We start from the raw sequence: 16764 nt of genomic DNA, 5'->3' as shown, positions 1-16764 counted from the left end.
TGTCACAGATCCTTTCTAGCTGCCCAATAGGATTGCTGTGAGGGGAATCATAGATTCACAGATATTAAGGTCAGAAGTGACCATTATGATCATCTAGTCTGACCTCCTGCACAACGCAGGCCACAGAATCTCACCCACCCACTCCTGCGAAAAACCTCTCACCTATGTCTGAGCTATTGAAGTCCTCAAATTGTGGTTTAAAGACTTCAAGGAGCAGAGAATCCTCCAGCAAGTGACCTGTGCCCCATGTTACAGACGAAGGCGAAAAACCTCCGGGCCTCTTCCAATCTGCCCTGGAGGAAAATTCCTTCCCGACCCCAAATATGGCGATCAGCTAAACCCTGAGCATATGGGCAAGATTCGCCAGCCAGATACCCAGGAAAGAATTCTCTGTAGTAACTCAGATCCCACCCCATCTAACATCCCATCACAGGCCATTTGGGCCTATTTACCATGAATATTTAAAGATCAATTAATTGCCAAAATCATGTTATCCCATCATACCATCTCCTCCATAAACTTATCGAGTTTAATCTTAAAGCCAGATAGGTCTTTTGCCCCCAAGCTGTGCTGTGGATTTCCAGGGGGTTTCAAGCTCCTGAAGTCTGAATAGAGCCCAACCACTGCCCGAATCTCGGGGCCCTTAAGCACATTCTCAGGCTGCAGACCTTCTAGCTGGCAACCCCCAACTGTTGGAACCTGCTGTCCAGCCACCTAGCCCCTCTGGGCGCAGTGCTGACCCTTCAGACCCTCTGCCAGAACTCCACCCAACAGCAGGAAGCTTCTGGTTTACACTTCAACTCTTTCAGGGGCAGACAGCAGTTGTGAAGCAGTCAACACACACGCACACACACACATTTTATTCAATATATCAACCCTACGCTCTTTATACTTAGGCCTGGTCTACACTACAGAGTTAGGTCAACGTAAGGCAGCATCCACACTGCAGTGGTGCTCCCACTGATGTCAGTCACCCACTACATCGACTTAACTCCACCTCCGCGAAAGGCACAGTGCTTAGGTCGATGTATTTAGGGTGACACAGTGTCCACGTAGACACTGCGTTACTTACATCGCCTGTTGGCAATCAGCTGGGCATGGGACTGACATCTGGAGTCTCCCTCATACCCCAGCAGAGCCGTCAGCTCCAGGACAGCGCCCGCAGTTCATCACTTTTCTCCCCCTTTCAAAAAAGAACAGAGCAGGGGTACATGACAAGTACTCCAAGGGTGTTCTGCCCACCCTCCCCCTTTCAACAGCACATCTGCTTTACTTCTTATTAATTTAAACTTCATACAGTCAGTCAACAAACAGATAAACAGTTCCAATCACCACCCCAAAACAGAGTTTCATGACAACATTCTAGATCAGTTCCCAATGTCACACCCCCTTGGGGCGAGGTGAAGTGTGTTTGCTTCCCCCATCCCCCTCAGGTTTAATTACACCTCCACTGACCAACATGAAACCATAGATTAAGGGGCAATTTTCTCCCTCCTTAACCTCAAGACTCCACCCAGCGGTTGCTTCACACCTCTCTAGGGCTTTTCCCACATTCTACCAAGCATCATTAATTGATAGCACTCTTTACTACCCAGAGTCGCCCTCATGCCAGGGGAGCTCTGACACTTCATGTTTCAGCTGTGCCTCAGTTTCCCTTCCCCTGCAGAGTTTTGAAACCTACCACCTATTAGCAGTGCCTAGTTTCCTTGCTCTCCGTGGAGTCCTGGGCCACAATGTTGCTTAGCTGTCCCAGTATCCCACAGCTATTAACATTCTGTCCCAGATTCTAGCAAGTGCCTCTTCCTGGCCTCCCCCTGGGATTGCTGTGAGGGCAATCTCAGCCTCTATGCTCGGGATTCCCAGAGGTGTATCAAGATCCTGGAGCCTGAACAACATTCAGCCACAGCCCCTGTCAGAGAAGGTATTTATATACTCAAGATTTATTAAAAATTAACATCAATGAGCCAGAGAGCTCCTCAGCCAACATCTTTAGAACTTTTGGGTTTAATATTTATCCCTAGCAGCTGGTGTTAACATCCTCAGTTACTAATAGAAGGTTACTTGGAAGGTATTTCTTCATCCTCATGTGACACATGCACATCATCCTGCTTCTTTCCAAATCCAGAACAGAAATATTTATTGAACACTTCTACCTCTTCTGCATCATTAACAATTTTACCCTCTTCATCGAATAATGGGCACGTGCACACACAGATATCAATACAGAGAAGCACACCTGAAAGCAACACACACTTACACACACATGTACGAAGGGTCATGGTGGATTCTCTACCACTGGCAATTTTTAAACCAAAATTGGATGTTTTTCTAAAAGTTCAGCTCTAGTTCAAAGAGGAAATGTTCCAGGGGGTCCTCTAGCCTGTGCTATACGGGAGGTCAGACTAGATGATCACAATGGGCCCTTCTGGCCTTGGAATCTATGAAAGTAGGAGAGGCATGCACACCCAGCAACACACATGTACAGATACATGTACACACATGTACAACACACATGTACAGATGCACCCATAGCCACCACGTGCACACACAAACATATAGTGGGGGAGCTCCCTGGGAGAGCGCATGTTAGAGACCACAGGGGGTGGGCAGGAAACACCGGGGGGGGGGCGGCGAGGAGCCCACAAAGGCCGCACACTCCCATCAAAGGGGCCTCCACTGAGAGGTCACAAGGGTGTACATTTGCCTGGGGAAGGCCACAGAGGGCATGATTTGACTGGGGCAGGGGCAAGGGTTTACTCGGAGGCCATGGGAGGTGCACACTCACACCAGGGGAGACCCCGCTGGGAGGTCACAGGAGGTGCATACTCACCCAGGGATGCCCCGCTGAGAGACCAGGGGTACCATGCACTCACAGGGGGGCTCGCTGGGTGGCTATGGGGGACATGCACTCACCTGGGGGCTTCCTGGGGGGCCATGGGGACACTAGGGTTGCCAACTGCTCATCACACAAACCCAAACACCTATGCCCCGCCCCTGCATCGCCCCTTCCACAAGGCCATGACCCGCTCTTTATCCCCCTGCCTCTATCGCTCGCTCTTCCCCACCCTCACTCACTTTCAGTGGGGTGGGGCGAGGGGTTGGGGTGGAGGGGGTTTGGGGTGCAGGCTCTGGGAGGGAGTTTGGGTATGGGAGGGGCCTCAGGACTGGGGCATGGGGCTGGAGTGTGGGAGGGGGTTTGGGGTCCTGGCTCCAGGAGGGAGCTCAGGGTTGGGGCAGGTGTGTGGGGTGTGGGAGGAGGTGAGGGGTGTGGGCTCTGGGAGGGAGTTTGGGTTCTGGATGGGGCTCAGGGCTGGGGCAGAGGGTTGCAGTGCGGGAGCGGGTGAGGTTTACAGGTTCCAGCTGGGCAACACTTACCTCAGGCAGCTCCCAGGTGGCATCGCATCGGAGCTAAGGCAGTCTCCCTGCCTGCCGTGGCCCCATGCCGCTCCTGAAAGCAGCCGGCATGTCCCTGCGGCCCCTGGGGGGGCAGAGGGCTCCATGCGCTGCCCCTGTCTGCAGGCACCACCCCCGCAGTTCCCGGCCAATGAGAGCTGCAGAGTCGGCGCTCGGGCTGGGAGCAGTGTGTGGAGACTCCCTGCCCCCTCCCAGGGACTGCAGGGACATGCTGGCCGCTTTCAGGAGCAGCATGGGGCCAGGGCACACAGGGAGCCTGCCTTAGCCCCGCTGCGCTGCTGGACTAAAATCTCCTGGTTTGGCTTCAATAGCCTCTGGGAGATGGAGCTTGATTCCAGGAGACTGCCAGCAAAACCAGGAGGGCTGGCAACCCTGGGGACATGTGCTCAACAGGGTCTCCCTGGGGGGTCCTGGGGACATGCACTCGCCAGGGGGTCCCTGGGAAGCCATGGGGACACGCAGTCACTGGGGGTGGCTGGTAAGGGATTTCTGGGATGCCATGCACACTCAGTGCAGGAGGGTGCACGCTCATCCGGTGAGGGAGCTGATTGGGAGGCCATGGGGGATGCTCACACGGTGATGTAATGGGAAGCTATGAAGTATTTAGGGGTAAACAGGTTCTTTTGTTCCCTGGGAACTCCCATGACACCCCTTGGTTCAGCCAAAGGGCTGCAGGCAAATTGGGTCAGAGAAGTGGGAGGAGTGAAGAGGTGGGCGGGGACTTTGCCCTGCTGTCAATCGCATCTATGCCTGCATCCTGCTCAGAGGCTGGGGCAGGCTGGAGAACAGCGGCGGCAGGTGGCTGCGTGCCAGGGCCCTGGAGACAGAGATGGAGTTTTCCCACGGGCTCCAGAGCACTGCTGGGCCCAGCTGCTCCCACAGCATGCTCCATGTGGGAGCATGGCCTCCCAACCCAGCTCTTAGCACGTCTCCTGCCTGCTGCTAGTGAAACCGGGGGGCAGGGAACATCCTTCAACTGTGCAACCCCTCTCCCAGGGGCCACCCTGACCGGCCCACTCAGCATCGACTCACCCCTTTGAGCTCCTTTAAATCTCTCTTTACCAGCGAGTCCAGGGAAAAGTTAATGTTGTGAGACAAGCTCTGCAACTGGAAAGAAAGGAGAGAGACTCTGAAGCCTGCATTGTGAATCCACCCAGCACAAAGCCAGGCAGCGGTTCACACCCACTTTGCAGCCTGCAGGAGGATCCCCCTCAGCGCTCTCATCCTGGAGAATGGCTCCTTGGGGAAGCACTTTTCTTATGGATTCTGTTGATTGCCATCTTTTCCCTTGGGCCCTGATTCTGCAGCTGGAGGACAAACACAGCAACCTCCGCCCCACCTGGAGCAGGCAGGGTGTGGAGGTGTCAGAAGGAGCCCTGTCGTCCCACGCACCCTCAGGCATGTGGGGAGGGGCTGAGACTCCCTTGCTGGTGCCTCACATCGTGCAGGTAGCTGGGAGGTTGTGAGGGAAAGGCCGGTGTTCATGGGCAAAGGGCAGGGTGGAAAATATTCTCCCACAACCAAATCCAAGGGGATTTTCACCAGCATTCTGGAACGCACATGTCTGTCCCACTCCAAACACAGAGCTTCCAGAGCAGTTCAGAGAGAGAAAGAGAGTTTGATATGGGTAAAAAACGTTGGCTACTTTTCCTTTTCTTAATTCTCAAAAAACAATTCTGCTCATATTTTAAAGAGAAAAAAGCCCTCAGACAGAAACCAGAGCTGGAAAATTCCAGGCTGAAAGATGAAACTTGACCAAGTTATAAGCAACTAAACCAGGGCCTCTAAAATGGATACATGTAGCCAACCATAACTGGAGAGGTCACGTGCCAGCTCTAATTCCCAGACAGGAAACCTCATTGGCTTTCAGTTATCACTATACAAGGGATTTTTGAAACAAGACAAACACTGCAAGGAAACGAGATTAAGTCATTTCACCATCTATCCTACTCTCTGAATATATCAGACACCCCGATAACTTCAAACCACAACCAAAGTCTAACTCAAAATGCAATTAAAGCCTTAACTCCAACCCTTACAAGTGTGTTCCCAGCAGGGAGCGGATTCTGAGCAGTGTAATTCAGGAGTTGACAGAGCTACACAGGTGAGGAGGATCAGGCTCTGTATCATTTGTATTTCAGAAGAATCTGGAGGCTACAGCTATGATCAGAGTCTGATTGTGCTAGGTGCTGTACAAAGACATAATAAGAGCCAGCACCTGCCCAAAGGGCTACATTCACAAGGGGATTTTGATGCCTACCTGCTCTTTAGGGGCCCACATCCAACATGCAGGCACCACTGGCATTCACACAACCCCTACTCAGCTGCCACATATATTCCCTACATTCCCAAGAAGTGTGCGCAGAATTGCCTATGTCCTGAGGACAGTGCTGAGCAGCTCGGCACCCTCACTCATGCCTAGCCCTAGCGGGAGTCTCAAACGAGACATTCTCTATGTAACTGCTCGCAGGGGCCAATCCAATAGGCATACTCAGAGCCTTCCTCCCACAATAGCCCAGGGGTAGGGCACGCACTGGGGTGTAGGAGACCCAGGTTCAAATCTGCCTGATCTGGAGCAGGGATTTGAACCCAGAGCTCCCCCATCCCAGGTGAGTGGTCTGGGCACAGCACCACCTCTGTCATTTTTTGTGAGCAAAGGCCTAATTCTTTTTGGGGCTCCTTGGCATTTCCTAATGGCTGGCCCAAGTGGCTCCCTGCTCAGCAGGCTGGCACCTGAGCAACCCTTTCTTAGGGTCCCCACTTCTCCAGGCATGGCATGGGGAGTAAGGAGCCTAACTGGGAATGAGGAATCCACAAGGTGGCAGGGTCCCTAGGAGTTGGCGTTGAAATGCCCAGGTCCCCCTTGTGAATGTAGCCCAAAGCACTTAGCTCCATACAAACCATTCCCCACACAGCACTGCAGCTGTCATGTCTCTTCCAATCTTTGGTAGTTTTCTTAAAGCCCCAGCTCCTCGAGTCATGTGAATAGATGAGACCATCAGCTTCCATTAAAAAAGGAAGTTTCTAGTCCTCCTTGTTGTGGAGAAAATCATGGAAACATGACCTGAGTGCAGCCTACAGGCTCAAAAGCAGAAGGCAAAGTGAAAGAACCTGTTTATGTTTTAAAATCTCATGACTGTTGGAAGGCCTAACTCAGGCTTTTTGAATACTTGGGAGAAAGGACACTGGCTTCACTTTGCTGATGGACTTGGAAAAATCAAATCCTGGGGGAGGAGCCTGTCACAGTTCAGGGCAGGTCAGCTGTATCCCGCAGTAAGGGCAGCCACTCCAGGCATTCAGCTCCTCAGTTATTGCCTTTTCCAGCACAGACCAGCTGCCCTAGGACACCTGTTTGCTTTCTCTTCAGGGACAGAGAACAGTGCAATTGCTACAGAGACAAGTTACCACCAAAAATAAATAAAAAAATAAAGATTTGATCAATTATAGACCAGTGTGAGTTTCAGAAGTATTAATTTTCAGTTCAAAAACAGTACAAATGGAAGCAGCAAAAATAAAATGTCACACACATTTTAGGAAACATGACACCAAACAATGGTGTATTAATTCAGTATAATTTCCATCAGTCCTGTCTTGTCAGTGGGAGGACTGTGTGTGTTTCCTCACTATACAAAGTACTGGAATTTGGGGTTGCCGTGCAGGAAGGAAAAGACGTAAGTCATCTTCAACAGAAAGCCAGGAGCAATACTTGGAATTGTGGTTAAAGATGACTCGCATAGTTAGGTAGCTGAAAAAGGAACAAGGGCTTTAAGAGCCCCATGTGTTAACTCACAAAACTCAGATCCCACTGATACCCAAAAGTCTGCATCTCACATTTGTGCTGCAGTTCCTTGTCACTTGACAGGGCAATAAGGCTTTCCTCTTCTTTTGAAGACAGCATAGCTGTGGGGTTCGGCTTAAAGCTGATGGGTTCCTGGTCCCTTGATTTCATTGGTCTGTACCCACTTCAGGAAAGTATTCAGAAAACGGCTCCTGCCGTCCCCCTCGGTGCTGAAGACTTACATCCTGGATGCTGTCAACAGATAGATCACTGCACTGTTGCACAACATCCTCCAGCGTTGAAAACATGGAGAGAGATCCCTGCTGCACACATGAAGACCACAGTTCAAGTTTGTTAATGAATGCTGCTATCCGATCATTAGCAATGAGAACATTAACATCTTGTCCCTGAAGTGCCACATTCAGAGAATTCAGTCGCTCGAATATATCAGCCAGATATGACAACAAGTATATCTGGTGAATGTCACTGAAATGCTGTTCAAGTGGAGAGGTATCAGCAAGAAGAATACGGACTTCCTCACGCAGCTCACATAGCCTTGTCAGCACTTTGCCCTGGGACAGCCAACAAACTTTTGCATGTAACAACTGTGTGAAGTTTGCCCCCATCTCTTTGCATAAAATGGCAAAAATCCTTGAATTAACCGGACGCGACTTTATAGAGTTTATAATTTTTACTGTAACTGAAAGAACATTGCTGAGCTCCTCTGGCATCGTCTTCACAGCCAATGCCTTTCTGTGAACCATAGAATGATTCCAGGTAGCTGTAGGGGCCACTTCTTGTACCTCTCTCACAATCCCGCTATGCCATCCTGTCATAGACCATGCTCCATGGCTGCATTCCAAAACAACATCCCCAAACAAGACCAGTGTCTTGGACAAAATTATTTAATAGTTGAAAAAGTTCTATATGAGTTGCTTGTGTTGGAAGTGGATGGCAAAACAGAAATCCCTCTTTTAATTCTGTTGCTATAGCAATTCAAATATACACCAGTAGCTGTATCAATCTGAACTGAATAATATGGGCTCTGACGAACACTTTCTCGGAGCAGCTCTTTTACATCAGGGGCCGTCTCCACAACATGGTGTGAAACTGTGTCATTGGAAAGTGGGATCATGTCTAGCTGTGATGCTGCTTCTGCAGAAAAGGACCTAGGGGTTACAGTGGACGAGAAGCTGGATATGAATCAACAGTGTGCCCTTGTTGCCAAGAAGGCCAATGACATTTTGGGATGTACAAGTAGGGGCATTGCCAGCAGATGGAGGGACGTGATCGTTCCCCTCTATTCGACATTGGTGAGGCCTCATCTGGAGTACTGTGTCCACTTTTTGGCCCCATACTACAAGAAGAATGTGGAAAAATTGGAAAACGTCCAGTGGAGGGCAACAAAAATTATTAGGGGGCTGGAACACATGACTTATGAGGAAAGGCTGAGGGAACTGGGATTGTTTAGTCTGCAGAAGAGAAGAATGAGGGGGGATTTGATAGCTGCTTTCAACTACCTGAAAGGGGGTTCCAAAGAGGATGGATCTAGACTGTTCTCAGTGGTAGCAGATGACAGAACGAGGACTAATGGTCTCAAGTTGCAGTAGGGGAGGTTTAGGTTAGATATTAGGAAAAACTTTTTCACTAGGAGAGTGGTGAAACACTGGAATGCGTTACCTAAAGAAGTGGTGGAATCTCCTTCCTTAAAGTTTTTAAGGTCAGGGTTGACAAAGCCCTGGCTGGGATGATTTAGTTGGGGGATTGGTCCTGCTTTGAGCAGGGGGTTGGACTAGATGACCTCCTGAGGTCCCTTCCAACCCTGAGATTCTATGATTCTCCTGTCACCACTGTGCACGTATCCTTTGCAGCTGGAAGTAGCAGTTTCTCACCTATGTTGTACAGTCTACCAGCTTTGGCAATGCACAAAGCCATGCAGTAAGAATCCTCAGTAGCCTTTATGTTAACACTGTACACTTCAACAACTTTTGTCCTATTAACTCACTGAGCTTCCTCTGAAAAAACTCTACAGGTTTAGATACTCAGGTAGCACATCTTGTTTTGAGATGCTGGCGTAGCTTGCAGGGCCACATACTGTCGTTTGCCAGTTCTTCGCCACATACAACACATTGAAGCCTCGGTGCATTGCTGGACCCGCTCCATGTAAAGCCCAGTTTGAAATAAGCTTAGTCGTATTTTCGGCTTTTGCATTTTGCTGGAACGTCTGCTGCTGCCCTCGCTTTGGCTTGTGTTGTACACTTTACTCCCTTTGTCACAAAACCATCCATTTCTCGGGTAAGCTCTTTCTCACTGTCAGTGTGTTGCTGCTAATGGTTTTAAGTTCTTGTGGGGAAAACCACACAAAGGACCTGTCACAGTTGCTAAGAGAGTCCTGTGTGGGACTAGTGAAGAGCCCTGCAGTGCCCAGTGTGGCTGTGGCTCCCCCTGTCATCCCAGGCTCCCGCTGTCACCGTGGAGCAGGCTGCGGCTCTGGTAGCGGGAGCCAGGACTGAGAGCCAGAGTCACATCCTGCCCCGCTGTGACAGTGGGAGCCCAAGCCGATTGCTGGAGCTATTAAAAAACACACACACGTACACACAGAGAGCTTGCGCCTCCCTTTACACATTCCCATGCCTCGAGAGGCGTGCCCCACACTTTAAGAACTGCTGTTCTATACCCATTAACTCAGAGGCCTCATGAACCGTGGTAACCAGTTCCACATCGAGCTGATGCCTCAATATAGGTTATGTCCTCTTTCTTCTGAGCTGCCCGAAACCTTCTCCAATATGCTTCAGGGGTCAGTTTAAACTTCAGTCACAAAACTTGTTTTCAATTATCATAATCGTTACAGTCTTCCCATAAGGGTAAAGATGTCCAGGGCCTTTGCCTAGCAAGCAGTGGACCCAGGTCCCTTACTATGTCCCCTTGTCTGAGCTTATTTAATTCACATAGCGAGGAAGTCATTTGGAGTCTATGCCACCCACGGGCACAGGTCCTTGGCGTCTGGCTCCACCTGCCGGACAATGCTTCTGCTGCAACAGTTTCGCCATCTTGATCTGATATTGATGCTCCCTGTCCTTTTCTCTCTTCTCTGTTGTGGCATTGTGCTGGCGTTTGGTCTTACTGGCACTGCTGCGGGTCCCAGACTGCTTTCTCTTGCTAGAGCAAGGTCTGCAAGCTGCGAGGTTTCCAGATGCACTCTGTCCCTCTCCAGCTGAAGCCTCTCTTGCTCCAGCTGTTGAGCGTCCAGCACCCCTCTTGCAGTGGTGGCCTTGGTCTGGACAGAACACAGTAGCTGACTGTCAGCCTCTTCCCTGTTTCTCTCCAGGGCATTGGCTCCAAAATTCTCCATCTACTGGGCCCTCTGTCAGTCGACTGGATGTTCTCTGTGAACATGGACCATCATTGCTTGACTGGTCATACGAATACAGCAAATCACTAAATATGATTTTGCTCTATCTTCAGGGCTAATCTCCCTTTCCCTGCATAGCTCAACCAACAGATTTGTCTTCAGTTGTTCATAATTCATTTTCCCCATCTCCCTTTTCACTGTGCCTTACCCCAGAAAGACTACTGAGGCTTTGTTCTCTGTGCCGTTCCTGTCTAAGTAACTTGCTTTTGCTGCTGTTGGCATTTATGCAATTGACATTGTTAGAGATCCCACCAATGCTGCCACCATAGAGATCGCGGTTCAAGGTGGCTGCACCTGGATTTCCCCTCTGTGGTTCAGCAAAGACACTCACTCTCAGGCTAGTAGCTCCCCAGCCATTGCCCTTTTGGGTGGAGACCCGCAGCTCTCTCCCCTCTGAGCAGGGCACTCCCAGGGTGTACAGCACCCTGTCTTCACTGTGTCATTCCCAGCGCAGACCGGCTGCCCAAGGACACCTGTTTGCTTTCTCTTCGGAGACAGAGAACAGTGCAATTGCTACAGAGACAAGTTACCACAAAGCTCTTCCTAAGCAGGCCAAGTTTATTCCTAGGGTACAAAGCATTACTGAGAAAACAGTGAAAGAGCAAAAGAAACTACCCGCATGCTAATAAGCTCACCAGAGTTACCCCAACTCCCTCATGGGCTCTGGCAAGTGCAGGCTTTTAATACCACACCCTAGGAGCCTCCTTGTGGTACACGGTCATCAGAGCTTCAGCTCAGAACAAGCACCCAGTAGGCCAAGTCCTACCAACCCTCCCCTAAGAACTGGGGCCCTCTGGGCTCCAGGGGTCCTGCCCATTTGCTGGAGCAGGGAGAAGCCCTAAGGCAGGTTAAACCCCAGGCTTTTATTCAAAAGTCTGTTCTTTGTCTGGTGGGCTCTGGAGAATCCAGTCTGCACAAGCATATGCAGCTCTCCCCAGGGGGTGACTTCAAAGGGCTGGGAATGGAGGAGGTACATTAGTATCCCCCCTCCCTGCTAGAGAAGAGGCACACAATGCCACAACAACACAGCCACAACTGCCTTTTTCACACTGTGCCCAAAGGTGCTAATCCCAATTCCATACGGTTTAACTTAACTCAATAAAGCTTATCCTCATTCCATCAGGATATTGCAGGATATTGTCCGTCTGTCACAGAGCCTCCTCTGGGGCAGAACATATTGAAATGAAAGTCATAAGTAGTCTCAAACCAGAGGGCTCAACCTGCAAACACATGCTACTAGGACTGCCTCTTACCCCCATCCAGGAACTACTCCCAGCAGGAACTGCAGGCTCAGCGCTTATCTTTCTTTTTGTAGGTGCTGGTGTGGTAGGGGCCCCGTACTTCACAAGACCATAGTCATCAACTTTGCTGAAGAAGTCACCATTTGTGCAGAGCTGCGCTCCAAAACCTGAGTTTTCACTTTTTTAAATGAACGTTGTTAACCTGGAGAATGTTAACTGAGTATGACTGATGTACTGTGCACGCCTGAGTCTGCAGACAGCCTGAAACAGTAACTCTGAAAGGTGTGAACTGCCCCATTCATCTCAGTCTGGGCTCCAGGGACTCTGATTCTGTGGCCAAGTAATCTGGCCATGGAATTCATCATTTCTGCCCCAGAATTCACCATTTTGCTGCAGCCAGATGCCTGACATTTATTTTTGTCTCCCTGCCCTGCTTTGACCTGTCTGTAGCTGCCACTTTCTCTTAAGCTCCTCGCACAAGGGGTCTTAACTAGAAACCTGTGTATGCTCCCTGCATTGCTCTACGGAGACAGGCAGCAGGGACTGGGAACCAGAGCAGGAGTCCTGCCTGTGGCGAGGGGATAAGGGGAGCAAGAGGTGTAGGCTGGGTGGCTGGGCTGCCTGAAGAATAGTACAGGAGCCACGGCCCAGTGAATGGCGCTGGGCCCCTGGAGAGCAGAGCTAAAAGCCCTTCCTTGAAGGGACTCAGGGCGTGTCTACACTCACAGTACTGCAGCGGCACAGCTGCACCGCAGTAGGGCTCGGCGAAGATGCTGCCGACGCCAATAGGAGAGCTTCTCCTGCCGGCCTAGGTCCGGCACCGCCCCGAGAGGCGGGAGCTATGGAGCTATTGTCCCTCTCTGCTATCGCAGGACAGAGCAATGGGCACTTGTGGTTCAGTTGCCTAACGCTTTCCATTATAAACCGCTCTTGCAGCTGTGGCGAAGCGCTCTAACGTCCCCATGGCTTGCGCTGGCCCTTCGGAATTTGGCAGGAGGGTGGGCCTGGGCCCCAGGAGGGACCTTTTGGGGACCTCAGGAAGTCTGTTCATATTTGGTTGAATTACATACTATTAAAAGTCACCATTGCCTGCCAACAATTCACACAGCCAGCTTGGCCTGGGCTTCCTCCCAAGCGCCCGCAGCGTTCCCTGCGCATTGCACATGTTCTGTCTCCAACCTCGCTTCAGAAGCCCCCATGGCACGGAACCCGCAGCCGGGGCACAGGCAAAATGGATCCACCTCCTGCGGCTGCCCATCGAAACACCCTCAGTCTCAACTGAACCCTGACAAATACAGAGCTGAAATCAGGCTGGCTCCCCTGCGATGTTGTAACAGCTATTAGAATGATAAGAATCACAAGAATGTGTTTAATGCTCAGACTTTATTGAATGCTCCTGCGTAGCTGCCTGCACCAATCTCACCTATACCATTGTACCCCAGATTGGATGGTGATATTTGAGCACTTTGTCTTGTGAGTCTCTATGACTGTGTAAATGACCAAACAGGGATAGCCACTGACTAGTATGAAAGGCCGACCTCTAACAAGTGTTTCTCCCTTCCCAAAAGGAAGGGGCCATCCATACCAGATGGACTGTTGGGGATATTGCAAAAAGAAGACAAAAGATTTTGTTGTTGTTCTGCCTTCTCCCCATGAAGATAAGCCAAGCAAGTGGACTCCTCCCATCAACTGAACTGAGGTTGCAGCTCACAGCACATGGCAGAAGGGAGATAAAAATGCCAAACAAAAGGAACCCGAGATCTCTATGCTGCTTGGACTCTGGGGGACAAAATTTTCAAGGCATAAGCAAAGGATCCCCAGCTGCTTAGCCTGGGTTAGCCCTAAGGAACATATAGAGCTGATTATAGAAGCTTTTATTACCTTTTGTTACTTAAGATTGGAACTCATTTGTGTATCTATGTTTACCTGCTTTCACCTTGTAAATAACTCATTTCTTTTTCCTAGTAAATATATTGGTATAAAGCTTATTATAGGACTGGCTACAAGCATTGTCTTTGGTGTGAGATCTAAGGTGGAACAGACTTGGGGTAAGCGACTGGCTCTTTGGGACTAGGAGTAGCCTGAATATTGCTGTGATTCTTGCTGTAAAGGGCCAGCTATCACAAAGGCAGGCTCACCTAGGTGACAAGACAGATGGGAGTAGCCAAGGGGACTGTGCCTGACTTCATGGTTAGGCTGTTGTAGTGCTTGAGGATTGGTTGGTGGTATCCGAGTATAGAACTCCCCACCAACGTGGGGTTTAGGCCCTGCGTCCTAACAGCCCGCCTTGAGGCGGGACTCACGCTCTGAGCACTACAGCGTTACAGCAACCCAGTCCACAATTACACCACCACATGCTGTTTTGTCCATATGACAGTGGCTTCATTTCTCGGTGAGGAAACCAACTGGGCCTTCTACCCCTGACATACGCCTTGTGGCTGGGAGAGCACTCAGGCCTGAGGCACTTGGGCAGCAATTCTTACCAGACCCTTGACTGGGACCAGCAGCTTCTGGGAGAACTCGGCAAAGGAGGTGAAGGCACTGGCCAGTTGCTCGTCACCATCACTCTGGTAGTTTGCGGAGAATTTTTCCTGGGCTGCAATATGAGCTTCTATGTGGCAAGCGAGATCTAGGCACACAAACACCAAAGCCCCAATCAACATGGATAAGGAGAGCAGAGAAGGAAGCTACCATCGACTGTCCAGTGATCCATACCTCAACCCGCTCCCCAGACAGCTGTCAGTGTCTAGGCCAGAGTAGGACAGGGCTGGAAGGGGCAGTCAAGTGGGGGAGAGGAGCACTGGGTCTGGGGGGGATGGATGGGTGAGTGCAGGGGGAAGGTGGGGATTGGGGGTGAGGGGAGCAGGGGCAGGGCTCGGGGCCTGGGGCAGAGCAGCAATGGGGGATGGGACAGGTGAGTGGGGCAAACCAGGGGAAATGTTGGGAGATGCGCAGGTGAGCGGGGCAGAGCAGGGCTGGGGGTGTGGGGAGGGACAAGGCAGGGCTGAGGGGTGGGGCAGGTGAGTGGGGCAGAACAGTGGCAGGACTGGGGGATGGGGCAAGGTAGGGGTGGGAGATGCGGAGAGTGAGTGGGGCAGAGCAGGGGTCGGGGAGGGGCAAGGCAGTGGGCAGGTGAGTGGGGCAGAGCAGGGTTGGGGGTGTGGGGAGGGACAAGGCAGGGCTGAGGGGTGGGGCAGGTGAGTGGGGCAGAACAGTGGCAGGCCTGGGGGATGGGGCAAGGTAGGGGTGGGAGATGCGGAGAGTGAGCGGGGCAGAGCAGGGTTGGGGGTGTGGGGAGGGACAAGGCAGGGCTGAGGGGTGGGGCAGGTGAGTGGGGCAGAACAGTGGCAGGGCTGGGGGATGGGGCAAGGTAGGGGTGGGAGATGCGGAGAGTGAGTGGGGCAGAGCAGGGGTCGGGGAGGGGCAAGGCAGTGGGCAGGTGAGCGGGGCAGAGCAGGGTTGGGGGTGTGGGGAGGGACAAGGCAGGGGCAGAGCAGGGGTCGGGGAGGGGCAAGGCAGTGGGCAGGTGAGCGGGGCAGAGCAGGGTTGGGGGTGTGGGGAGGGACAAGGCAGGGCTGAGGGGTGGGGCAGGTGAGTGGGGCAGAACAGTGGCAGGGCTGGGGGATGGGGCAAGGTAGGGGTGGGAGATGCGGAGAGTGGTGCGGGAAGACCTTGCACCAGGGCGGCTGGAGCCGGTGGGCTCCCGCTCTGGGCACACAGACACTGTGGAGCAGGTATTGCAGGAGGCAGCTCGGGTCCCAGAAGGTGCCCTTGAGAAACAGCCTCTGGCGAGGGTCCCCCCCGCCCCCAGCCCTGGCTGTGCCCCTCAGCAGCAGCAGGGCTGCCTCCTCCTGCTCCTGGCGCGCTGCAGGGTCCCCGGGCTAGCGCTCCGGTCAGTGCTGGGGCGGCAGGGGAGGAGGACGAAGCTCCAGCACAGAGCTCGCTCCCATCCAGCCCCATCAGCGGTGTGGGGGGGCCGGGCTGGGACAGGGGAACAGCCATTCCTTTCAGCTTGGCACTCGCTCTCTGTCAGCTCCCCGCTGGGCAGGGAGCGCCAGGGCCTGTGAGCACGAGTGACCCCAGGCCCGTCTGGCCTGGGAGATGTGGCGGGAGCTGGGTGGCACAAGCAGGGGTGTGTAAGCCGACCTGGGCAGCACAGTGGGGTTTGGTGATGCCATGGCTAGTACTTGTGCAATGCCACCCTTATTGCTAGGGGTGGTCTCTGCCCCTCAGCTGCTCGCCAAGCAGGGGGCATTGCTGTGGGGCCGTGGCTGGGGTGCTCACAAGGGCACAGCCTGGCCTGACCTGCCCCATTTCCCACTCATGCCCAGTGCTCAGTGCAGGGTTTCTGTGAGGAGGGCAGAAAGGGTCTGAGGCCAGCCCTGATGTCCACTGCAAAGCTGGGAAGAGGGCTCAGGGCTGGATAGCAGATGGCAGTGAGGAGCGTGGAGAGAGCGGCAGGACTGGGGGACTCCCCTGCAATTGGAGGGGTTCCAACATACCCAGAAACAGGCACAAACATGGGGGCATGTCTCCAAAACCCCAGCTCCCCCTGCCCACTCTCCAGCCCAACAGACAAGCCTCCCTCCCCCTGGCCCACTCTGGGTCTCCGGCTCTGCTCTGACCTTGTCCAGAAGCATGCTCTGCTTTGGTGGCTTTCCTCATTTTCTGCAGTACAGCTCGATCAGAATCCAAGGCCTAGGAACAACAAAAGAGGTTTTGTAGGTTTCTTCCTGCCAAACCCTCTAAACATGAGACTAGTAAACATGAGACTAGACGCAGCCATGTTGCAGATGGGCTACACAGCCAGGAAGCGGGTTGGTTTATACAGCCTATCGGCACCAGCCAGCACACCCCAGGGCACAAGCACCACACACTGCCCTGCCCAGCCTCTGCTCATTTGTCCCTCCTGCTCGGTT

At 52.3% G+C, this 16764-nt stretch overlaps 1 protein-coding gene across 1 annotated transcript in view; it reads right to left on the bottom strand.

Moving 5' to 3' along the window:
* Nucleotides 1–16764, bottom strand: part of LOC140897406 (arf-GAP with SH3 domain, ANK repeat and PH domain-containing protein 1) — a 119164-nt gene that overhangs the window by 82160 nt on the left and 20240 nt on the right. Inside the window, exons 2-4 of the mRNA XM_073310052.1 lie at nt 16471–16543; nt 14329–14474; nt 4447–4521 (exon numbers count right to left, since the gene is read on the bottom strand). Of these exons, the coding sequence (XP_073166153.1) occupies nt 4447–4521; nt 14329–14474; nt 16471–16543 (294 nt within the window). The remainder of the gene's footprint in view (nt 1–4446; nt 4522–14328; nt 14475–16470; nt 16544–16764) is intronic.

Source organism: Lepidochelys kempii, chromosome 13, assembly GCF_965140285.1.
Source record: "Lepidochelys kempii isolate rLepKem1 chromosome 13, rLepKem1.hap1, whole genome shotgun sequence".
Classification (NCBI taxonomy): Eukaryota; Metazoa; Chordata; order Testudines; family Cheloniidae; genus Lepidochelys; species Lepidochelys kempii.
This window is presented reverse-complemented; position numbering and strand designations above follow the sequence as displayed.